Source organism: Oryctolagus cuniculus, chromosome 15 (assembly GCF_051225735.1).
Source record: "Oryctolagus cuniculus isolate XC-2025 breed Fujian yellow rabbit chromosome 15, ASM5122573v1, whole genome shotgun sequence".
Classification (NCBI taxonomy): Eukaryota; Metazoa; Chordata; class Mammalia; order Lagomorpha; family Leporidae; genus Oryctolagus; species Oryctolagus cuniculus.
This window is the reverse complement of record NC_142881.1, coordinates 50509587-50535455: the sequence shown is the minus strand read 5'-3', so window position 1 is coordinate 50535455 and position 25869 is coordinate 50509587. Positions and strand designations below refer to the sequence as shown.

General features: G+C 40.3%; 1 protein-coding gene and 1 long non-coding RNA gene across 2 annotated transcripts; one reads left to right on the top strand and one right to left on the bottom strand.

The window, feature by feature from the left end:
- Positions 1-310: 310 nt before the first annotated feature.
- Positions 311-13006, bottom strand: TFAM (transcription factor A, mitochondrial). Its single transcript, XM_017348769.4, has 7 exons — positions 12790-13006; positions 12101-12219; positions 10419-10489; positions 9383-9532; positions 7840-7935; positions 4241-4297; positions 311-3729 (listed from the first exon to the last, which is right to left on the bottom strand). The coding sequence occupies exons 1-7, from the start codon at positions 12888-12890 to the stop codon at positions 3583-3585; spliced, it is 741 nt and encodes a 246-aa protein (XP_017204258.1). The 5' UTR covers positions 12891-13006; the 3' UTR covers positions 311-3582.
- Positions 13007-13333: 327 nt separating this feature from the next.
- On the top strand, positions 13334-25303 carry LOC149121988 (uncharacterized). The gene is made up of 2 exons (XR_016222191.1): positions 13334-13470; positions 25102-25303. It is a non-coding gene; the product is annotated as an uncharacterized LOC149121988 (long non-coding RNA).
- The last annotated feature ends 566 nt before the right edge of the window (positions 25304-25869 follow it).

Here is a 25869-nt window from a genome sequence, read left to right as displayed (position 1 = left end):
AAAAGTATTATTGTTATAAATTTTCAAAACATATAAGAGTCTGTGCTTACAACACTTCTATGGAGAAGAGGGACTGTAGCTGTGAGGTGAAGGATATAAGATTATTCTTGAAGTAAATATTAGTAAAATTTAGAGAAATAAGGGATACTATCACTTCATTATATACAAATTGCTGTTTTAGCACAACCTTGTGTTGATAAGTTATAGGTAACAGTAAATGTCAGAAAAATCACTACAATTTTCTAGTTACTTTAAATCCACTTACAGTACAGTAATATCAATTCTTAAATTCAAAAATCCAAACAGAGGCTCATATATTAAATTTTCATATATTCAAATATTGATTCAGAGAATAACATATGCCTTTTAAAAAATTGAACTTCCAAAAAAAAAAAGAGCGACAGCAAAATTATACAATTATAGCATATTTAATTTGTACATAATATTCACTAAGTAAATATCAGAGAGTAAAATAAACATAGAACCTTCTCTCCCCTCATCAAATTATTTCAAGAAACCTAATATTGGCACACCAATGAATTAAAGTATAAAAATCTTTAGGACTGATTACTCCTCTAAGAGCATACACCCTGCTTTATTTCATTTCCTCATTATCTTTCCCTCTAACACTCATTTTAATTCACTCATCAACTACTTTGTTAAGTCAAATTACGAAAACTCTAAAGAGCAAAGCCATATTATGTCTACTGGTTTTGATGTGGAGTTTTTAGTCTTCATAGCAAAAAATCTGTGTATTGGTGCAACTGGAAGGAATTTTATATAAGGGTTGAATCTCCAATCTGTACCAAAGTTTTTAAAGAAAGGCTTGGAAATCAGATTATTCTGGTTTAAAGTACTAACAACAACTTATTTTTAAAAACAAAACCAAACAGAATTCGATATTATCATTTATGCTTCTGCTCTCTTTTGCTGTTTTATACCTTTCCCTCCTATATTAGGTTCTAACTACTTGAGAACCTACTAACCTCAGCTCCTCAGTTTATCTTGGAAGGTACGATTTGAATGTTAAGTATAAAATCGTCCAGGTATTTAAATGCTGAGAGAGTTCAGAGGAATTTCCCCTGCAGAGTAACTACAAACATATCTCTTATGCTACATTGTCCTGTAGATATTTACATAACTCATTTTTCTAATTCAACAATCCACAATGCTCATTATATACACTGACTTTGTTTCATTCCCTGAGCATCTGAAGTAACAGTCAAGGACTTGAGCTGCAATTTTCTACACTATCCTGAGATGGCCCATGATCAAAATCATTTCAGATGCCATGGGGTGTTAGGTCATTATTCTCTCCTGCAAACCTACTTCAGACTATGACAGATACTGGCACACCTCCTCTTTCCCCTTACCTCTAAACTACCCTGGCCACAAACCTCTGGTTGTCTGTTACCAATAACAGACTTTCTTCAGTACTCATATCTATAAGAGAAAGTTTTATATATTTAAAACTTTATATATTTAACTGTACATCTCCTCTTAAGATATATTTTTCTCTTCAGTTCCTATCTTTTGTCTAATTTTTAAAATTTTTTTCTTAAGATTTTTATTTATTTGAAAGAGTTAGAGGGGTCTTCCACCCGTGGTTCACTCTCCAAATGGCTGCAATGGCCAGAACTGGGCCAATGCAAAACCAGGAGCCAGGAGCTTCTTCTGGGTGCAGCTTCCACTCAGGTGCAGAGGCCCAAGCATTTGGGCCATATTCCACTGCTTTCCCAGGGACATTAGCGAGGAGCTGGATGGGAAGTGGAGCAGTCTGGACATGAAGCAGTGCCCACAGGCAGCAGTTTAACTGACTGAGCCACAGTACTGATCCTCTTTTGTCTAACTTAACATATAAGACAACATCTTTATGACATTTTACTTGTTTTCCATCCACAAACAACAAAAATCTTCCAAGTCTTTCTGGAGGGCTAGAAGCTACAATTCTTAAGTATTACGCATAACATACTAAGTACACATAAATTCTGAGTTGTCCTATACCTGCAAACTCATGAGGAAAGATTATTCTGTTCAAAAGGTGGTGTGGATTTTGAAAACCTTTGCTTAACTGTCCTCAGAAAATAAATAAATGGTAAAGAATGAAGATTCCCAACTACAATGAGGTTTCTGTGATAAGTACTAGCAGAAAAACTTTTAAGGTACATTTTACTGAACACAGCAAATATTAAGAGAATCTCATTCCATACTATGTGATCTTTTTCCTTATACTCCAACATAATTTGAGACTCAAGATTATTTTCATTGTAACATTGAGAAGCAACTTTTTGCCTTATGTAGTAGCAACCTTTTTCTCTTAAGGAACACAATGATTCACCTGAAACAGATGAAAAAAAATACTCCAACCTATCAGTTCATTGGAAGGGTAGTCACACTATACTATACTACCAAACACAAACTGACAAAGTTGATCTGTAAAAGGCCAGATATATATTTTAGGCTTTGCACACTACAGTCTTGGTAACAGCCATTCTGTCACTGTAACACAAAAGCAGCTACAGATACTAAGAATGAACAAAGCTGTGTTCTAATAAAACTCTGCTTATGTGCACTAAATTTCCTATTAATTTTCATTTATCATAAATCTTTTTTAATGATATAAAATAAACAATTTTTATCTCACCGTGAAAAGCAGGAAGTAGGTTGAATTGTCAAGACCATATAGTGGCTATGTTTTACAAAGGCCTTTATATGTTAGGTAAAATTTTTGACATTCCCAAGACTTTGGAGACTTAGGTTTTATTAAGTTTCTCATTTAAAAATTTACACAAGTTTTCTTTGTGCTTAAATATATTCATACAAGAGAAAGAAAATAATCCAGAAAAAGATGAAAGATGTAAAATAAATGTTTCCCCTTAAAATGTGTAATTCACAAGCATAAAATTAAAGATTAAAATGTTATTCTATGCAATATAAACAACATGCATAGGTCTGGTACAGAATTTCTTAGTTTTTAGGAAAAAGAAAAAGATGAGAAAGGTTTATAAATTTCTCAGTCCCTTTTATAAAAAGCAGCAACTGAAAACAATGATCAACTTGCATGTACAACCATCCACTCAAAATGCTGTATGAATTATACTGCGGAACTGCAATTGACCTCGTTGAGTTCTGGTTGCTTTTTTAAAAATGCACAATTGTATCATAGAACACTATGGCTTCTACAATTTGTCACAATTTTGGAAAGGGAACTCCTGTCTCCATAATATAAGGAAACAAGAACACTCTTCCCATCATCATCATACAGATAAAAAACTTCACAGTCTGGTGTACCTTTATCAAAGGTAGAATGATTCACTGCTACACTTGCACGGATTATTTTCATCCTCAGTAGTTCTTAACATAAAATAAATTTTGTAAGAACTTTCATCTATTTGGGTTTCCCAAAGAAAGATACTAATACAAAATGAATTAAACTGGCAGAAGTCCATGGGCTAAAGAAAAAGGATTTGAATATAAAATGTTTACCAACTTTATCCTTTCTAATCTTACAACAGCATCAGGTATTATGACTTAATCAGCTTCTCAGGCCTATCCATCATGAATGCAACTCAATCTTCTATTTTAACTCTCCTCAGATCCATCTTTTGCATGGTGCATCATTTTGCGACGTATAAGATCACTTCGTCCAACTTCAACCATTTGTTCTTCCCAAGATTTCATTTCATTATCATAACGAATTTTATCATCTTTAGCAAGTTGAATATATACCTGAGAAAAAGGGTAATTTTTAAAAATAATTTATTCAGAAAAGAGCAATTAATTTCCAGAATGCTTCTATGTATACTTTAGAAACTGCATCACTATTCTACATATATAAAGGGGGATTGGAGAAGAAAAGTTTCTGTGAGATAAAGTTAGATGAGAAAAAGCACAGATGAGACAAAGAGATAAAAATTTAAGTATTAATGAGATCGTTACAAATTCAGGGATTAGGGTGTGGGGAGAGGGTGGAATCAAGATAGGACTATCACTCAATACAATAGAAAATCTAAGCTTAAAGATACCAATCTAAGCATCTAAATACCAATTTTACTTACAATCAAAAACTACCAGGAGAATAAGAGCAAAACTGGGTCTAAAGACCTGAAAATAATTTTAAATTACTTTAATTGTGCTATCATTGATACAAGGCCGTTTTCATATGAATCAACCTTGCCTAAATATGCCCTCTCACAGACACTCTAATTGCATGCTTGAGACTAAAATCTGTAATACTTACTTGTTTTTGAGAACTAGGCAGATTTTTCCAGTTATCATTTACAGCCTTCAGCTTTGCCTGCAAAACACATGTTTAAATAACAACACAAATGGGGATTCAAGGTCTTTTATTATTCATTCCAACAACAAAAACTCAGGTATCAATAACTTACAGGCAAAGCCTCACCAATTCTCAACATGTTTGCTTTCTAAACAAAAGCTATTAAACCATTAAAATCTCCAAAAATGGGAGCAAGCATTTGGCTTAGTGGTTAAGACACTGGTTAAGAGACATGTATCAGGGCCAGCGCTGTGGCCTATGGAATAAAGCTGCTGCCTGCAGTGCCCGCAGGATGCTGGTTTGATGCCAGTTCGAGTCCTGGCTGCTCCACTTCCAATCCAGCTCTCTGCTACGGCCTAGGAAGCAGAAGATGGCCCAAGTGATTTGGTCCCTGCAGGATACCAGGAAGAAGCTCCTGACTGCTGATCAGCTCAGCTCTAGCCATTGCAGCCATTTGGGGAGTACATCAACTGATGGAAGATACCTACCTATCTCTCGCTCTCTGCCTCTCTGTAACTCTGCCTTTCAAATTCAAATAAATAAATAGATCTTAAAAATAAAATAAAATAAAAGCATGTGTCCCATACCAGAGTGCCTAGCTTCAAATTCCTGGCCCAGCTTCCCATCAATGTAGACATTAAGAGCATGGGACACGTAGATTGAGTTTCTAGCTCCTGGCTCCAACGCTGGCCCAACCCTGGTCATTGGGCATTTGGGGAGCCAATCTGTAGATGGGAGCTCTCTCTATCTTGTCTAGCTGTCTCTCTGTCTCTCTAAAAGTAAGAGACAATCAGTGGATGGCAGCTCTCTCTGCTTCTCAAAAAGAAAAAAAAATCACAGAAATGAATTGAATGAAAATATTTTGTGATTCAAAAACATTAATATTGTATAATCCACATTCTGTTAGACTAACTTTAAAGATTTTTTATTTCTTCCTTGTAGCTTTTTTTTTTTTTTTTTAAGATTTATTTATTTATTTGAAAGTCAGAGTTACACAGAGAAGAGAGGCAGAGAGAGAGAGAGGTCTTCCATCCTCTGGTTCACTCCCTAGTTGGCCACAACAGCTGGAGCTGTGCCGATCCAAAGCCAGGAGCCAAGATCCAGGAGCCAGTAGCTTCCTCCAGGTCTCTCACATGGGTGCAGGGGCCCAAGGACTTGAGCCATTTCCACTGCATTCCCAGGCCATAGCAGAGAGCTGGATTGGAAGTGGAACAGCCGGGACTTGAACCAGCACCCATATGAGATGCCAGCACTGCAGGCAGCAGCTTCACCAGCTATGCCACAGCGCCCGCCAGCCCCTTTATATTTTATTCAAAAATTTGGACCTATGCATTTAGGTGTAGTCACAGGAATAATGCAACAAAAGTCCCTAATTCTGGTTAATTAAACTTGATTATGTGATCTTGGAAAAAGGCCATTTTACCACCAGTTCGCTTGGTCCTTCTATCCATAAAATTAAAATGACAGAAAAAAAAATTTACTTTTGCTATCTCCAAAAACCCTATTAAACAAAGGTAGAATGATTCACTGCTACACTTGCATGGATTATTTTCATCCTCAGTAGTTCCTAACATAAAGTTATAAATCCACATTGACAAAAACAGCAAGGGAAGGGAAAACCAACAGAAAATTTGAGAAGCTGAAAAGCAGATGGAGGAGTTTTAAGTGATTCAACTAACCCAAGAAACCTAATTCCTAATTTGGCACTCAGGAAAACCTAAAAACAACTTGATTTACAATGCAGAATTCCCAAACAGTACAGAAAGTGGCAACACCAGACAGAGGTGAAGATAAGACTAAACATAGACAGACTGGCTGAAAGACTGTTTAGAAAGGTTAAATTCCCACTATGGCAGATTCTAGGACATTTTATCCCCTTTAGAGAATAAAATAGAATTATTCTATAAAAACCAGGTATAGCTGAGAGCTATGGTACTGTGTTAAAAACAGAGAGTAAGTCAAAGTATATACAGTATAATAGGAGGAAAAGAAAATTAAGAGAACCAGTTCAGAAGAGCTATATGTAAATATCAGGATTCTAACAAGTGAGAAGAAAAAGAAGCAGCGGGAAAAAAAGAAGTCAGATCACACTCAAAGGACCAACAGCCAAAACTGTTTTGGGATGGATGCTCAGCACAGCAGTTAAAATGCTGATTGGGCCGGCGCTGCGGCTCACTAGGCTAATCTTCCGCCTTGCGGCGGCCGGCACACCGGGTTCTAGTCCCGGTCGGGGCGCCGGATTCTGTCCCGGTTGCCCCTCTTCCAGGCCAGCTCTCTGCTGTGGCCAGGGAGTGCAGTGGAGGATGGTCCAAGTCCTTGGGCCCTGCACCCCATGGGAGACCAGAAGCACCTGGCTCCTGCCATCGGATCAGCGTGGTGCGCTGGCTGCAGCGCGCCAGCTGCGGCGGCCATGGAGGGTGAACCAACAGCAAAAGGAAGACCTTTCTCTCTGTCTCTCTCTCTCACTGTCCACTCTGCCTGTCAAAAAAAAAAAAAAAAAAAAAAAAATTCTGATTGGAATGCCTATATCCCTTACTGGACTATCTGGGTTCAAGCCTTGGCTCTACTTCCAATCCAGCTTCCAGCTAACACATACCCTTGGAAGGCAGCAAATGACAGCTCAAAGTAATTGGGTCCCTACAGGGACCCACTTGAAAGAACCACACTGAATTCCAGGCTCCTGGTTTGGGCCTGGCCCAACCCAACTGTTGCAGACATTTTGGGAATGAACCAACATATAAGGGATCTCTCTCTCTCTCTCAAACAAATAAAAATTTAAAAATACACAAACACACTTACATTTCACTAATGTAGAGCCACAGAAATTGAATTTAAAATCTCAGGGGGAATAATTAAGTGAAAATATGTAGCCAATGAAGACTATGTCACATAAACACCTTTATTTAATCAAATGTTAAACAGGATTTGTGACATGAACTGCAGATACAAATGACCCCAAAAAGAAAGAGTGCCAAACACTTCATCTTTTCAGACTAAGGCTAAAGATCTGAACATCTTCTTCTTGTATCACAAGAAAAAAAATACAATTACCCATTTAGAACTAACTCCTAAGAAAAATATGAAAAAGCTAAGCTACAGCAGTGACTGACAAACTATCTGACACATTCACATTATGACATTTACATGTGTAACACATCCCACCTGCATACCCAAAATTTTCCTGAAGGACTCAACAGGAAACAACACGTTACATTAAATTTCTAGCTCAAAACATTATAGCTCTATTCTCATTCCTCCCAGTGACTGTAAAACAGAAAAGTCTCCAAAAGAACTTCAATAAATTTGAAAATATTACGTTTTTTAAATTTAAAAAGCTAGCAATGTATTGACAACAACATACTCAAATTAACTGTATATGGTAACAAAAAAGGATTTTTCTTTAAAAGAAACCTAATAAAGAAGACCCTATCAACAGCTTTAACTTCTGTAAGTCACTACTTTCTTTCACCAGTTGACATGACATCCCTAGAATTTCATCTCTAAATATTTACTAAGTTAAATTAAGCAAAAAACTAAGAAATAAACACAGTTCTGTTTACCTGTGATGAACCATCTTTAGCTTCTTGGAAACTTTCAGATACAAAAATGTTATAAGCTGAGCGAGGTCTTTTTGGTTTTCCAAGCATTGTTAACTCCTGAATATCGACAACAGAAAGGTAAAATAAAGCTTTAACCTCATGTGATTAACTTTACCCACAGAAATTTATTCACTACTATGCGTTATAGAACATAATTTAAACTGAATGTTACAATTCTTAACATAAAGTATGGAATGCTTATCTCTTAGGGTATGAATTTTTTTAACTGTACTATGCTTTGAAAAATAAAAGATTTCATCAACTATTTTCCATACAAAAACATTTCCTTTAAATATTATTTTCAGAAACTGAGTGGGCATAAATGAACAAAATCTTTTAAAAAGACAGACTGTGGGCATTTTCATCTTTTTGTTAAACTTAACTATTCCCCCCTTTATTTCCTGAACTACTGCCAAGGATTTTCTCCTAAATGCTTCACTTGCAACTTTCTGGATCTCAGGCTTCTCAGCTGATCTCTGAATTAAAAGGCACTGGGAGCCTTTAATGGGAAAAAAATTCAAGAAAGTGAAAATTAAAAGATCTCCTATATATCTGTCCAATTCTCAGTTCTGCTCCTCTTCACTCAGCAAGGCTGAGTACTATAAGGATAAAAGGAGAATGAAAAAGGGAGAAAATGCTACAGTAATTACCCCTCCAAATGCCATCCCCACTTATACTTTCTCACTGTTACTGTAGCTTCTGGCTCCTGTGGGTCAGCAGCCCTGAATTACCACTACTGGCTTAGAACTAAGTTACTCTAGTGCAGGATAGCTTAAAACGATGTGTTATCTCACATTCAAGGCTGGAATCTATTTTTTTCAGAAAAACTGCTTTAACCCTGATGACCATTTTCTTACAGTATATGTACTAGTCCACAAGCTCACCACCTCACAACTGTACTAATATCAGATTCAATAGAAAAACAATGGCATATACATAGATTAATATTTTAAATGGAACAACAAATTTCAAACCATGTAACGGTTTTTAAAAGATATTTCCTTGAGGAAAAACAGAATACCATCCTAAAGGCATTTCTTCCTTGATTAGATAAATTAGCACTTTCCCCTGATGTCCTAATGAGTGAATTCAGTCTATTCAGCAATTCAGTATCAAATTTACCTTATCTAATTCACCATTACCTATAAAACAATTCAAATTACTAGGTTATTCTACACAAGACTCAGAAGCAAAGATTCTTACTATTCTTGATTAGGCTGTTTCCTAATTGTTCCTGTAGCTTTCATGCTAGTCCTGTAAATTGTATATCCGAAATCTGGATACATCTGAGAGCAGTTAAGAATCAGCAAGATTCTCAATAGCAAGCAGTTCTATGGGCAGAAGACAGTACATCTTTGTCCATCTTTGCCTAACTGAAGTACACCTGATGATACCTAACACATCATATCTATGTATTATCAAAATAAGGGAAATCTACATATAGTCATAGTTATATAAACCTCAGTTCTTTGCAATTAGAAAAGAGTATTTCAATGATACTCACTCTCTTTTTCATTAATGCTTTCTTTTTTAAACGTTTTTGCATGATTTCTTTTTCCATAGATAGCATCTGACTTGGAGTTAGATGTTCTTGAATTCTGCTAATCTCTTCTTTGTAGGCCTCCCACTCTACCCTGTAAGCATCTTCATATACCTATAAACAAAAGAAACCCAAATAAGAAGTCAGTAAATTGTTGCTAGCAAATTCAACATAACACATCTGCCAGAGAAAGACAACTGCATGACTTCAAATAAAGGCAGGCGGGACCACTAGATGAAAAATGTGCTCTTAGATGAAGTATGCAGAGATTAAAGTTTATTGTGGTGCAAATAAAACCAAAATTCATGCACAGGTGTCATTAAAAATTTCACAGAAAATACACAGTATGAAAAAACTACAAATAGATTTCAAATTTTTTGCACCAAAATAGTTTTAATTCCATTTTCTACGAACTTTAAAGTATTCTCATGCTGACCAATGTAAGAATCTAGCAATTAGCTTCCATTTTCTAATGGCTGCAACCTCTCATCTCCACCCCCATACATCCATATGTATCACCACTTAAGGATATCAGAAAGTATAAAGTTCCTTTGTAGATAATTAATGTTTAAAAAAAAAAAGCCCCTGGGCCAGCTGGTTCTAAGACATGGAGGCAGGCGTTTGGTGCAGCAGTGAAGCTGCCACTTGGGGTGCCTGCCTCCCACTTGGGGAGGTACAGGCGGCTAAGATGCCACTTGGGGAAACCCAGAGTGCCTGGGTTTGAGTCCCGGCTCTGCTTCTGATTCTAGTTTCCTGCTAACACATACCCTGCAAGGCAACAGGAGACGGTTCAAGTACTTAGGTCCCTGACACCCTGGTGGGAGACCTATATTGGGTTTTGGGAACCTGGCTTTGGCCTGGCCCAGCCCAACCGTGGTGAGCATTTGGGGAGTGAATCTATGGTAGAAGATCTCTCTCTCTGTCTCTGCCAACTGTCTCTATCTGTCTCTTCCAAACTGTAGAGTAGCAACTGCAGGTATCTGAAAACCTGTGTGCTTACCTTTTTCTCTGAATCAGGAAGTTCCCTCCACAGCTCGGCAATTCTTTTAATTAGCTCTGAATTTTTTGCCTCTATGGATTGGAATATAATGAAAAGAGATGTCACAATTTTATGGCTCAGGATGAATTGCTATAGATTTCCAAGAAAGCACAATCCATGAGCTCAACAAAGCAAGTTACATTACACACACTTAATACAACAGGTTAACTTCATCCCATTAACTTAAATATTATAAATACTGGGACAGCGCTGTGGTGTAGTGCGTAAAGCTGCCGCCTGCAGTGCTGGCATCCCATATGGGTGCTGTTTCAAATCCCGGCTGCTCCATTTCCAATCCAGCTCTCTGCTATGGCTGGATCGGAAAGCAGTGGAAAATGGCCCAAGTCCTTGAGTCCCGGCACCAGTGTGGGAGACCAAGAGGAAGTTCCCGGCTCCTGGCTTTGGATCGGCGCAGGCCCCTCCATTGTGGCCAATTGGGGAGTGAACCAACGGATGGAAGACTCTCACTCTCTCTGCTTCTCCTTCTGTGTAACTCTTTCAAATAAATAAATAAATCTTAAAAAAGAAAAAGACCTGATTTGCAATCTCTAAAAAAAAAAGAAATACTTTACAATTTTGTCCAAGTTTGTTAAAAGCCGATTATCCAATCAGAAAGGAGTATTTTCTATACTACCCAAAATTGTCCTCAGAAATTACCAGTTTAAATAGGCAGATAATTAATTGCTTAAGTTTTTTACTTCCCTATTTCAATCTTAACATTTTTCAAGTCTTTCAGGAATTATTAAATTCAAAAAATCTGACTAAACTATATTATAGTCTTGATTCATAAAACACGATCTCATATTGCATATTACAGAACAATATCTGGAAACAAACTATTCTAAAAATCAATCCATAATCTCCACTTCTTTCCTCACATTAACTGGAATGTTGGAGTGCAACTGATTTAACAAACCATCTGTTAGTTCCAAATCTGACATTTAAAAGATGTGGGTACTTGAGTATGTCTCTTAAACTAACTCCTGACCTAAAATGCAAGGATTTTTATTGTAACTAACTTGCTTTTCACAAGTCCCCTATGACTTATTTGATGTAAAGGGGCTTCGGAAATCATAAGCAGAAACGAACTCTTAATCTACCTATTACCTTTATACCATAACCCCCAAATCAAAGTCCTATAGCCTTTTGAAGCAGTCAATAAACATCCTAGCTAGAAATCTTTTTTCAAGAACTCTAAACAAGCAGAATTTTCACTCAAGAAAGCTCTTGAAATGAGCCTAAGTTGCACAGAACTTTACAGACCATTCCCACATTATGTTATTTCATTAGAGCTTTGTGAACAATCCTCCAAGGCACAAAGAGCAGCAGCTATGCACGATTCATAAGCAGCACTCCAGGCCTAAGAAAGACAATCAGACCCAAACTTCGGCTGTTTCCTCCTCTGCCCAGGGAGCTGTCCGCTCCACATGGTATCTTTAAAATACCTTTCATCCTTCCTCATTTACAACTAAAGCATTTCTGTTAGGTATAAAATGCTGCACTTCGTTTTACAGACATCACACAAAATGACAGCTCCTGCAAACGCCGGAAGCTTTGAAAGTGCAAAGCCAGTATTCACCTTAACTGTTTAGTGGCCTTTTTATTACATCAGAGAAGAGCAGAAGCCCCCCCAAATTCCTCACCTGGGTTCTTAGCTTTAAATATGGGTAACTGTTCTTTAGAAAATCGAAGGTATGAAGTCATAGGTTTCTTTGGATAGCTGCCAAAGGTGGATGAACACCATCTCGGAATATACGAAAAACTACACAGAAATACAAAGAAAACAAGCAAAGTCAAATATGGAACTCCCAACATTTACATGCATATAAACACGGCTCTCAAAGAAAATGTCATCAAGATGCTTTCTACCCGTCTCCTTTGATAAGAATGCTTAGGCCTTATTTAAAACCCTGTCCTACCCAGAGGGAAGTGCCTGTAGGGCTCAAGTCTCAAAGCCCCGACTTCCCAGGAAGGACAGAGAACGAAGCAAAGCATCCAAACGCTGGCTCTGGAGCCCCGCCTCCTCCACACCTATAGGATGGCGGGAGACGAGGCGCGATTTCGCAGAGGACCCCGCCAGGTGCGCCCAGGCTGGACGGCAGGGAGGAGCGGCTGCAGGGGTGGGGGGAAACAGGAAGCAGGGCACCGGGGACTACCGGAGGAGGGCCCGGGCTCGCAGCCACCATCTCCTCCGCAAGGTCGAGGTCTAAACCAGAGGGCCAAGGTGGCCCTGACCGCCTAGCAAGAGCAAAGAGTAAGGGACGGAGTCCCCATTGCATGCCCAGGGACGTCCAGGGCCCCCCCCCCGGGGGGGGCAGGTGAGTGGTCCTACCTGAAAGGTGAGCGCAGTCGACTCCCACAGCCCGCGCACAGGTCCGCTCCAGACTTCCCCAGGGTCCTCAGCGCGCCCCACATGCCCCGGAGAAGCGCCATCGCACCGGCGGACTAGGCAGTGCCCGTACCCCAATCTCCGAAAGAACAGGCACAACAACAGCAACAACCCGAACCCGCGTGCTACCCTCCTGGATCTGTTATCATGCCCGCCACTCGCGAGGTACTATGGGAAGCCTGCTGACATCCGGTCGGGAGACGAGGGGCGGGCCGGGGCAGAACGTGCGCAGGCGCTGTAGTCAGTCCGGGGTGGGCGGGGCTGCGACGAAGCAGGAGGGGTCACCGGGGCGGGCGAAGGGAAAGCGCAGCCGGCTGACCTGCGGAGGGCCCTGACCTCGAGGAGGCGCTGCGGCGCCGCCTCTGCCCCCGGCCGCCTCCCGCAGTCGCTTCCTCCTCCGGTCCAGGAGGCTGGTGGAGAGCCGGCGCAGGCCTCACCCCGACCGGGCACTGGCAGGCGCGGCGTCCGCACTGACGGCCTGGACGGCCTGTACGTAACAGACAGTCCGGCCACGGGGACGCGGGCCTGGTGTGCGTGGTTCTGGCTGTTGTGCGCCGCAAATGGTGGTCAGAGCGCTGGCGATTCGCAGATCCCCGGGCCTTCCCTCAGAGCCTGAGCTAGCAGGTGTGTGGGGCCCCGCGTCTGCGTTTTTAACACGAGTTCATTGCCGGTGGGGCTGGAACCACACTGAATCTAGGTTTAGACCAGCCTCCCATCTAAGGCACACAAGCGTCAACTCTGACCTCCAACCCTGCCTGCTTTGAGTGGCGAGGACATAGTCCGCCCAGTTAGTTGTCCCAGAATCAACCTGAAGGTCTTGCCCTGGGACTGTCACACCCCCGACATAAGATTCCTTTACCCCCTCACCAAGTGAGAATGTTGGACTGGGGCAGAATTTTCTCAACCGAACTCTTGAGACCATGTGAAAAGAACGTCTGGAGTTATTGAATGATGGGCTGTACAGTTTAAAAAAAAATTATAGGCCTGCGCCGCGGCTCACTAGGCTAATGCTCCGCCTGCGGCGCCGGCACACTGGGTTCTAGTCCCTGTCGGGGCGCCGAATTCTGTCCCGGTTGCCCCTCTTCCAGGCCAGCTCTCTGCTGTGGCCCGGGAGTGCAGTGGAGGATGGCCCAGGTCCTTGGGCCCTGCACCTGCATGGGAGACCAGGAGAAGCACCTGGCTCCTGGCTTCAGATCAGCGCGGTGCGCCAGCCTTAGCGGCCATCTGGGGGGTGAACCAACAGAAAGAAAGACCTTTCTCTCTGTCTCTCTCACTGTCTAATTCTACCTGTCAAAAAATTATTTATTTACTTGAGAGGAAGAATTGGAAAGAGAGGCAGAGAAATCATCCATGCGCATGTTCACTCCCCACATAGCCACAGCGCCAGAGCTGGGCCAATATGCAGTCAGGAGCTGCTTCCGGGTCTCCCACGTGGGTGCAGGGGCTGAACGACTTGAACCATCTTCCCCTGCTTTCCCAGGACACAGCAGAGAGCTGGATCTGAAGTGGAGCAGCTGGAACAACCGTTGGCGTATGGGATGCTGGCACCACACATGGCAGCTTTACCTGCTATGGCACAGCGCAGCCCCACAGTTTCTGTTTTGTGTTGTACGAATTCCATTTTTCTATTTAGGCAGTGGTGTGAAAAATTATGAAGATCTAAAGACATCGAGGCTCTCCCAGATTTTAAATACTAGATATTTCCAAGATATCAGTTCTTCTTTCTGGCCTTTCTTCTTTCCGACTATAATTGTTAGAAAATTCTTCCCAGTGTAATATAGAGCTCGGAGACCACACCTTTTTGTAGTTTCAGAACTGCCCCTTTTGAGCTACAAAGGGCACAGCCCACTTCTTTTACGTAGTAAATAATAATCAATCACCATTTCCCTTTACACGGAATCTCAGGGCTAAAAGAGACCTTGGAGATCATCTGTGTAAACCTGCCATTCTGTCATGGAAAAAGCATTTCTTCATTTATTTTTTATGACCATATACCATGTTCAAATCCCAAAATGTAGATTCATAATATCTCTCCCTGCCCCCAAAATCTAGAGGCAGAGGCAAAGAAGTAAACAAAAATGACTCCGTGCCAAGATAGACTTAAGTATGGGCTGGAATGTCTTAGTTACGTTTAAGGTGATTTCTAAAATAATGCATTTCCCCTTCATTTCTCTGGAATGTTTTTGGTATTTCAGGTGTTTGATATAAAGTTAAACTTTTGGATATTTAAGCAATATTTTGTGATTTTCAAGGGTCATTTTAATAAATTTTGCTGTTAAGTTCTTATAAATCAAATGTGAAACATTTCAGGTTTTTTTTTAATTTTATTATTTATTTGAAAGTCAGAGTTACACAGAGAGAGGAGAGGCAGAGAGACAGAGAGAGGTCTTCCATCCGATGGTTCACTCCCCAAATGGCCACAACAGCTGGACCTGTGCCAATCCGAAGCCAGGAGCCAGGAGCTTCTTCCGGGTCTCCCACGTGGGCGCAGGGGTCCAAGGACCCGGGCCATCTTATACTGCTTTCCCGGGCCACAGCAGAGAGCTGGACAGGAAGTAGAGCATCTGGGTCCTGAACCGGCGCCCATATGGGATGCTAGCACTTCAGGCCAGGGCGTTAACCCACTGCGCCACAGCGCCAACCCGAAACATTTCAGTTTTTATCAGTTACCAGTCTAGTTAGAACTCACTCACATTGCCATGAAATTCTATTGTAAATGCAGTATTACAAAGACATATCTCTGCCTACTTACTCAAGCTATTTTTGAACAAAAAGACATATGGTTTCATTTATGTCTATAAAACATAAAGACACTGCAGCCTTTCCCAGGGTTCTCTCCCTTTATTTTAAAAGTTTATCCACTCCCATGACTTCAACTATCAGTCATAGCCTCATGATTCCCACCATTTTATATTGAATCCAGACCTTGCCTTTTAGTTCTATAGCATACCAGCATTGTCTAATGGATATCTTCATCATCGTGTCCCAGGGGTACTTCAATTTCAGCATTTCCTGAACAAATCTCATTGTCTTTCCCCTACCTTGAGCTCCTCTCTAAAAAAAAAAGAAAAAAAAACACCTGTTTCTCTCTTCAGTCGTTTGAGTCAACTATTGATAAATCATTCTGGACTCTCCCCATTGGTACTCTGACTCTGTCAACCTGGTGGTGCTGACTGTTGCTGATTTCATCTCATTAAACCACTCTACTATGTATCTTGTCTTTACCAGGTTCATTGCTGTTGCTTTTGGTCAGGACAGTGATATACTAGTACAGCAGCTCCCTAAAAAAGAAAGCCCTAATTTGTAGTTTTTGCTGATGTCAGTGATATAAATACTCCCACCATGGCTAATTTCAAGCTACCAAGTTACTGAACCTGAAGATTGGAAGGGCTGAGCACATCTGGCTTTCTAGCTGGCTCTGATATACCGTTGGTTCAGGCTCTGCCATCTTTTCACAAACTCTTAAGTAATTTTCCTGCTTCTAATCTTACTTCCCCAAAAACCTTATTCCAAAGTCATCATGTCAATTTTTCTATAAGGAAAATTGTGGTCATTCACTTATAGGGCAAGGCAGGCAATAATCACATTTCTGTACTTGAAACTTTGAATGGCTCCTCATTGTCCACAGAATCAAATTCGGATTCTCATAAATGGCATACAGGTCCTCCAGAAACTTGCCTCTAAAGCTTTATTCCTCACTTCACCTTTTCTTGAAAGGGCTTATGTAAAATATCTATTTCTTTTGACTTTATGGATGCAAACCATATATCAAACCACTTCTTATGCTGGCAAAGATAAGGAGAAAGGAGGAACTCTTATACACTGTTGATAGGTACGTAAATTAGTATATCAGTTATTGAAAATACTGTGGAAGTTCCTCAAAAACCTAGAAGTGCGATTTCCATATAACCCTGCAATGCCACTACTGGTTACATATCCAAAGGAAAGGAAATCAGTATGTTGAACAGACACCTGCACACCCATGTTCATTCCAGTGCTACCCACAATAACCAAAATAGGGATTCAACCGAGGTGTCTATCAACAGATGAATACATAAAGAAGATAAAATAATAGAATATTAGTTAACCATTAAAAAAGAAGGAAACCCTGCATTTGTAGCAACATAGAGGAGGCTGGAGGACATGATGTTAAGTGAAATAAGGCAGGCATAGGAAGACAAATGCTTCGTGTTCTCACATACAATAGTTTAAAAAGTTGATCTCCTAGAAGTAGGGAGTAAAATGGTAATTACCACAGGTTTGGGAAGAAGGGGCGGGGTAAGGAGAGAGGATGTTTAATGGGTACAGAGGTATAGGTGAATGAAAGGAATAATTGTATATATCATAACAGCTAGTAGAAAGGATTTTGAATGTTCCCAATATAATAAGAAATGTTTGAGGTGAGGTACATGCCAATTACCCTAATCTGAACATTATACATACATATATTAAAATTTTACACTATACCCCATAAAGATGTACAATTATTTTATATCAATTAAAATTTTTGAGACATTGAAAAAACATGTCATTTGCCAATAGAAGGGACAGTTATGTGTAGAGACATGTAACATTTTGGAATATGTGAAAGTAATGAAATATATGAAAGTAATGATCACGGTTCATTGTGACCTAACACACTAGTAAAGTTGCAGGTAGCACCAATAATAAATACCAATAACCTGGATAATTCCTTGCTATATAATGGAGTTAGAAGCATGGTGTTATGGTTTGAATAGGATTTGGCCCTCCAAAATGCATCCATTTAAACCCCGAAGTCGTTTGTTAACAGTTAATGGATTAATGGCTGATGGATGAAGGGAGGAGGCTTGATCCAATTATGGTGCTTGAAGATGGGGCTTTTGGGAAATGATTGAATTGAATTAGGTTGTTAGGGTGGAGCCTCAGGATTGAACCGTGATAGCTTCTATGAGGAGGATCCACATAAAAGGAATAAGAGTGTGCTTCCTGGTTTGCTAAGTGAGCCTCCCTCCACACACATTTTAGCACCCTCAGGAGACACCAGGGTAATGGGCTGTGTGATCTTGGACTGTGAACCTCCAAAACAAATTGTGTTTACTCCTAAGAAACTTCTCTTGGGTATTTTAGTTAAAGAAAGAAAAGCTGACTATAACACATGAAGAGCAATTGAAGAAAGAATATTCCCAAGAAAAGCAATCTTTATATTATAATTACAGTGGATATATGATTTATGATAGGAGCAATCACCTAATAGGTTGAACATGATAAATAGATGCAATTCTGAACTTAAAAGTAAATACATTTCTGGAAATAAGATCATATTGTAAATACTATAATTAAAGATAAATGGTACTGTGATAGGTAATAAAAGGGTACAAAAATGGTAAGACATTGCTCCTGTCTCAAAGAGGATACAATCTCATTGGGAAAACAAAGTATAAACATAAAAATTATAAAATATAAACAAAAATTATGAATGTATAATAATTCATAGAAACAATATGAGAACAAAATTCACAATTTGAATAACTATTTCCTAGCTTATCTTTTTGTATAAATCAAGACTTTAATAAGTGACAAGTATAGAAACTTACATATATAACTTTTTCTTTCAAGCTATTTTCAGTCACTTAGTATCACCACATCATTGGAGTTTATCTTTAAAAATCAGGAAAGAGAAAGACACAGAGAAATTATAATAAAGACCTATTACATGTAAATAGTTCACAACTATCCAAATCAATTTATGAATTATTTCTCAGTTATAACCAAGTCTGTAACCAGCCCTAATTATTAAGAGCATATGAGAATTATTTTTAGGCATTGCTTTAGCAGCGTTATGAAAAATAAATATAGCTTTTCTATTTTAAAGCCAATTCTATGAGTCATCAGGAGGTAGGACAAGTGAAAAGGACAGCTATAATTTTATTCAAATATATAAAACCCCAATTCATATTACTGGATGCTTCTGAAAGCTGACATAGAGATTGGAAGAAATATAAAATGATTATATTGATGAAACAATACTATTAATAAGACAATATAACCTATTATATTTGCCCTTATATTACATCAAAGCACCTGATAAACACAAAAGATTATATAATTTATTGCTTAACTACATACCAAGCATTTTATATACATCATCTCTAATCCTTTCATAAATCCTACAAAATGGTATTATAACTATTGTACAAGTTAGAAAACTGATATTCAAAAAGAGATTTAGGAAAATATCTTGCTTGTTAATATCTTCATAAAAATTTCCAACCCTGAATCCAAAATCTGCACACTTGAAATTGTCTGATTCTATGTGGGTTCATTATACGCAAATCAGTCATGAAGTTGTAGTTTCTTTTAAATACTTGCTCACGTTCTATTGTTTCTTTTTTTTTTTTAAGACTGATTGATTGATTTGAAAGGCAGAGTTACAGAGAAGCAGAGGCAGAGAATGAGAGAAAGAGAGAGAGAGAGAGAGAGAGAGAGAAAGAGAGAGAGAAGTCTTCCATCTGCTGGTTCACTCTCCAATGGCCACAATGGCCAGAGCTGCGCTGATTGAAGCCAGGAGCCAGGAGCTTCCTCCAGGTCTCCCAAGTGGGTGCAGGAGCCCAAGGGCTTGGGCCATCTTCTATTGCTTTCTCAGGCCATAGCAGAAAGCTGGATTGGAAGAGGAGCAGCTGGGACTCGAACTGGTATCCATATGGGATGCCGGCACTGCAGGCGGCAGCTTTACCCGCTACACCACGGCACCAACCCTCTATTGTTTCTTTACTTTTTAGGTTTTTATTATTTTCATCTACTTGATAGGAAGAACAACAGAGAGATAAAGATCTATCTTCTGATTAACTCCCCTGTTAACCCCTACAGCCAAGGCTGGGCCAGAACAATGCCAGGCACCCAGAACTCAATTGAAGTCTCCCTTGTGGATGGCAAGAGTCAAAGCACTTGTTCCATTACCATCTGCCCCCAGAATTTATTACCAGGAAGCTAGATCGGAAGCAGAATTGCCAGGACATAAACCAGCACTCTGACATGGGATATAAGCATCCTAAACAGTGGCTTAGCCCACCATGCGACAACAACCACCCATTGTTTCTTTGCTATCCCCATAAATACTCTTTCTTGAGCTCTTTGAGTAGATTTTTTTTAAAAATTTTTTTAGATTTATTTTTTAAAGATTTTTTATTTAAAAGATTTAAAGATTTATTTAAATATTTGAGGTTTTAAAATTTTTTTAGTTTTTTTTTTTAGATTTTAAAGTTTTTTTTTTTTATTTATTTGAGAGGCAGAGTTGCAGATAGAAAGAGGGAGAGGCAGAGAGAGAGGTCTTCCATCTGCTGGTTCACTCCCCAAATGGCCGCAATAGCTGGAGCTGGGCTAGGCTGAAGCCAGGAGCCAGGAGCTTCTTCTGGGTCTCCTATGTGGGTGTAGGGGCCCTCTGCTGCTTTCCCAAGCCATTAGCACAGAACTGGATCAGAAGTGGAGCAGCCAGGACTGGAACCGCAGGTGGAGGCTTAACCTACTACGCCACAGCACTGGCCCCTTTGAGTTAGATTGTTAAAAATAATATCTTAACTTCCTTTATTGACTCATTGATTTAGTTATTCCAAAGCACTTTATTTTATTTTATTTACTTATTTATTTTTTACAGGCAGAGTGGACAGTGAGAGAGAGAGCAGAGAGAAAGGTCTTCCTTTTGCCGTTGCTTCACCCTCCAGTGGCCGCCGCGGCCCACGCACCGCGCTGATCTGATGGCAGGAGCCAGGTGCTTCTCCTGGTCTCCCATGGGGTGCAGGGCCCAAGTACTTGGGCCATCCTCCACTGCACTCCCTGGCCACAGCAGAGAGCTGGCCTGGAAGAGAAGCAACTGGGACAGAATCCGGCGCCCCGACCAGGACTAGAACCCGGTGTGCTGGCACCACAAGGCGGAGGATTAGCCTAGTGAGCCATGGCGCCGGCCGCAAAGCACTTTATTTTAAATGAAACTACCACATACATATACATGAGTGTATGTGCATTAAAATAGTTCAGAATAATGCACACAAAATTTGGTTAATAGTGATTAAAGCCACATACTGAAAGAGTAGGTGGTTTTTTTTACCATATAAATCTTTATATATATGTTTACATATATAAATAGGTATTTTTGCTTTATACATTTTTTACTTTATATAAATATATCTTTATATTGTATTTGTAACTTATTTTTCTGAAATACAATAGTAATCATGATTTTTTATAATAATCTTTTAAAAACTCGGTTCCTAGACGAGGCCAGTACTATGCTAGACACTGTAATAAGTTCTAAAAATACAAAGATGACTAAGGCATAACCCATCTGTTTAAATCTGCCAGGGAGAGTAGGGGATGACTTCATAGAGTGGGTGACATTTGAACTGTTTTTTCAAGTGAGGAGAGCTGGAGGAGGTGCTTTCCAGAAAAAGGACATAGTATTTGCAAGTCGCAGATAAGCATGAAGGCATGGCATTCTTAAGAAAAAATACATGTGAAAAAGAGTGCTATGAAACAAACACAAAAAGAGGTTAAGTCTTAAAGGACTATGTATAATAGTACGCTAAGGGTTAGCAAAAGATAGCCACACAATTTTTAGGGCAGGTTAGAGGCACAGTTAAATTTGGATGTGACTATGAGTGAGGCGACTGAAAAGATCCATAAGGAGCCTATTTCATGGTGTTTATAATTGAGTGGTGCAGGAATGAGTTGGTGGTACTGAGTGTATGTGTGTGTGTATGTGTGTGTGTGAGTGTGTACATATATATATGTATGTATTTGTGACTACTGCAGGACTGACATGTGGCTCCTCCAGTAAGACTCATGAATAGGTGATCAGCTGTATGTAATATTGCCTGTTTGATGACAGCTAAAGCTATAGGTTCAATAAATACACTAATTATTTTATAATAATTATTATAGAGATTAGTAGGACTGACATTCCTAGAGGGAGGAAATGGATGACATTTTTGTTTTATGACAAAAGCCAGTAATTACTGCTCTTGATCATAATGGAGTAGCTACGTCTAAATTTGTTGATAGTTGGCCGGCGCCGCGGCTCACTAGGCTAATCCTCTGCCTTGCGGCGCCGGCACACCGGGTTCTAGTCCCGGTCAGGGCGCCGGATTCTGTCCCGGTTGCCCCTCTTTCAGGCCAGCTCTCTGCTGTGGCCAGGGAGTGCAGTGGAGGATGGCCCAAGTGCTTGGGCCCTGCACCCCACGGGAGACCAGGAGAAGTACCTGGCTCCTGCCATCGGATCAGCGTGGTGCGCTGGCCGCAGCGCGCTGGCCACGGTGGCCATTGGAGGGTGAACCAACGGCAAAAAGGAAGACCTTTCTCTCTGTCTCTCTCTCTCACTGTCCACTCTGCCTGTCAAAAAAAAAAAAAGAAAAAGAAAAAAAAATTAAAAATTAAATTTGTTGATAGTTGAGTTGTATATGTAAATGAATGGTGTAATAACCCTTTGTACATTTCTTAAGCCAATAAATATAATAAGTGAGATTAGTATTAGTGATCTGATTTGTATTTTATTATTATTCATTATTATTTAACTTGCACTAGTTGTCATTGAATGGCAATTAATTACCTAGGTGGCTTGGAGAGGGCAAGAAGATATTAGGAAATAAAATGATGGGGCTGAAGCTCTGGGTAAAACCGCCGCCTGCAGTACCAGCATCCCATATGGGCGCTGGTTGGAGTCCTGGCTGCTCCACTTTCTATCCAGCTCTGGCCTGGGAATGCAGTAGAAAATAGCCCAAGTCCATGGGCCCCTGCACCCACGTGGGAAACCCGGAAGAATCTTCTGGCTCCTGGCTTCAGATAGGCACAGCTCCGGCCGTTGTGGCCAACTGGTGAGTGGGTGAGCGGATAGAAGACCTCTCTCTCTCTCTGTCTCTCCTTCTCTCTCTGTGTAACTCTGACTTTCAAATAAATATTTTTTAAAAAATGTTTCAGTGGCACTAGTTCAAGGATGATGAGTATAAAGCTGTGATTTTCAGGGTGCTGACATCTCATATGGGCACCAGTTCAAGTCCCCGCTGCTCCACTTCCAATCCAGCTTCCCCTGCTAGTGTGCCTGGGAAAGCAGCAGAGGATGGCCCAAGTGCTTGGGCCCCTGGCACCAATGGAGACCAGGATAAAGATCCTGGCTCCTGAGTTTGGCCTGGCTCAGCCCTGACCGCTATGACCATTTGGGGAGTCAATCTTTGTATGGAAGCTCACTCTCTCAGTCTGTCTCCTCCCACCCTGCCCCCACCCTAGTAACTCTGCCTTTCAAATAAGTAAATCTTAAGAAGCTACTGGGAGCCAGTGCTGTGGCACAGTGGGTTAAAGCCCTGGCCTGAAACGCTGGCATCCCATATGGGCACTGGTTCTAGTCCCGGCTGCTCCTCTTCCAATCCAGCTCTCTGCTATGGCCTGGGATAGCAGTAAAAGATGGCCCAAGCTCTTGGGCCCCTGCACCCACGTGGGAGACCCGGAAGAAGCTCCTGGCTCCTGGCTCCTGGCTTCGGATCTGTGCAGCTCTGGCCGTTGCAGCCATCTAGGGAGTGAATCAACAGATGGAAGACCTCTGCTCGCTCTCTCTCTCTCTGCCTCTCCTCTCTCTGTGTAACTCTGACTTTCAAATAAATAAAATAAATCTTTGAAAAAAAAAAAGAAGCTATGATTTGATCCACAGACTTCAGAGTGTTGACCATAATTTAATCCTGTGAAGGATGTTTGACTTACGCATCCTGGGATGGTGTCTGTTTTTAGGACTAAGGACAGATTGGCTCATGAGTGAAACATCTTCCTGTGAGATTAACATACAGAGGGGCTAGCATCGTGGCATAGCGCTTAAGCCACTGCTTGGGCCACTGGAATCTCATATTGGAGGACTGGTTTGAATCCCAGCTGCTCTGCTTCTGATTAGCTTCCTGCTAGTGTGCTTGGGAAAGCAGCAGATGATGGCCCAAGTGCTAGGGTCCCTGCTACCCCCGTGGAAGCATGATGGAGCTCCTGGTTCCCGGCTTCAGCCTGGCCCTAGGCCTGGCAGTTGTGGGTATTTGGGGAGTGAACCAGTGAAAGGAAGATACCTGTCTCTCTCTTTCACACTCTTTCTGTTACCCTGCCTCTTGAATAAATCTTGTTAAGATATTAACATGCAGGCTGGCAGTTCTAAAGGTAGGACTACACAATTGTCTACTTCAAACAGTTGTAACTCTCCTGGTTTTAAATCTGTTGTAGGGATTTTACAGGGGTCAAAGTTGAAGTCTTCATAATCCGCATATTCATAGCTTCAGTATCAATGGCCTATAGTTTTCCTGTTGGGAAATGGTTGTTAATTTCATCATGTATATATATATAATATCAGATCATAAGGATATGGTGGCAATTAAGATTAAAATAATAGTACAATGGCTCATATAGTTTCTGCCTCTTGGGCACCTATAGTACTTGTGTGTGTTAATTTAGTTAAGACTAAATTTAAAAACCTACACAGCTAATTAAGATTACAATCATTAATGTGTGATCATGAAAATGTAGTTCTTTTGTATTAGGCAATGTTGATCTTAAAATCCTGGTTGGAATGGACATGTCATAAAGATGTAAAGGATTTAAACCTATAAGTTAACTCTGACAAAGCTGTAGGGGGTTATTTTTCTTCTTTTTTAGTCTGAGCTTTCATATAAATCAGTTCTTCAAATATATGATGTGTCGGGAGGCAGTCGTGAATCATTTGAGATTTGTGGCTGAGAGTTCAAATGTTGAGACTTCTGATTTTTAGGTGAAAACTTCTCAGATTAGGAAGATTATAACTGTAACAGCTGTCCATGAAATAAATGAGCCTGTGTGGATATGATATTTCATTGTTATGTACAAAGCAGGACAGCGGGGGTATCATGGTGACACAAATGAAAGTCCAGGAAAATGTTGTCAGGAAGAATGTTAGGCTTACAATACAAATAATTATACAATTTTAGTATATCCTGAAAATAATGGGAACCAATGAGCAAATCCTATGGTGGAAATACAGCTCTTAAGGATGACACAGTTGAAATGTGCTACTATGTGGTAAGTTTGATGAACAAAGTTTGATCATAGACAGCAGGATTCCGTTGATTTTCTATATAAATCATGAGATTGCACTGACTAGTTAAGAATGACTTTAGGAGCCGGTGCTGTGGTGTAATAGGTTGAGCCTTGCTGGTATCCCATATGGGCACCAGTTTGAGTCCCGGCTGCTCCACTTCTGACCCAGCTCCCTTCTTATGTTCCTAGGAAAACAGTGAAAGATGGCCCAAGTGCTTCCCATGTGGGAAACCTGGCTCCTGGCTTCAGATGGGCCCAGCTCTGGCCATTGCAGCAATTTGGGGAGTGAACCAGAGGATGGAAGATCTCTCTCTCTCTCTCTCTCTCTCTCTGCCTCCCCCTCTCTCTAACTCTGCCTTTCAAATAAATAAAAATCTTAAGAAAAGAAAAATGACTTTAAATATTCTAATTTTAGAGACTATTCCAATTCAAAATGCATATTCTGTTAAGTAAATGCTTTCATTATGTTCTTTTTCTGGAAAAGAACGTATCCTGACTTCACAGGCCACCAAATCAAGGTTGCACATCTGGTAGATCTGACTTCTTCACCTCATGTTTTTGCTTATTAATTGCACACAGACCTGCCAATGCCATTCTCACTTATTTCTACTTTATTATTTTAGTTGGGTTTCTCTTATGCTCATTAATGCCATCCCCATTTGCTATGCCAATTAAAATCCCAAGTACCTTCGAGGGTTTAGCTTATTCCCTTATTAACAACCCTTTTGAGTATTTGTGTGCCAGATACTGTTTCTAGGTCCCAGGGAGTCACAACTGGAAAGAACATTGAGGATCTCACAGTTAATCATACCAATAGCTCAGTGTGGGATGGGTAGTTATAACGATGAACAATGAGTATGGTGGTAACACTGGTGAAGACTACTTATTTGCTCAACAGGCAAGAAAAAGAGAAGTGATCTTGAACTAGAGATTTAAAAGTTACAGCAAGGGGCCAGC

What these genes read in the sequence shown, in the direction of transcription:
- TFAM (XM_017348769.4), bottom strand. Translation starts at nt 12,890, where the DNA reads ATGGCGCTTCTCCGGGGCATGTGGGGCGCGCTGAGGACCCTGGGGAAG. An exon ending in CGACTGCGCTCACCTTTCAG is followed by an intron (nt 12,220 to 12,789) that starts GTAGGACCACTC and finishes ATTTCTGTGTAG; the next exon opens with TTTTTCGTATATTCCGAGAT. An exon ending in TTCCTGATTCAGAGAAAAAG is followed by an intron (nt 9,533 to 10,418) that starts GTAAGCACACAG and finishes TTTTGTTTATAG; the next exon opens with GTATATGAAGATGCTTACAG.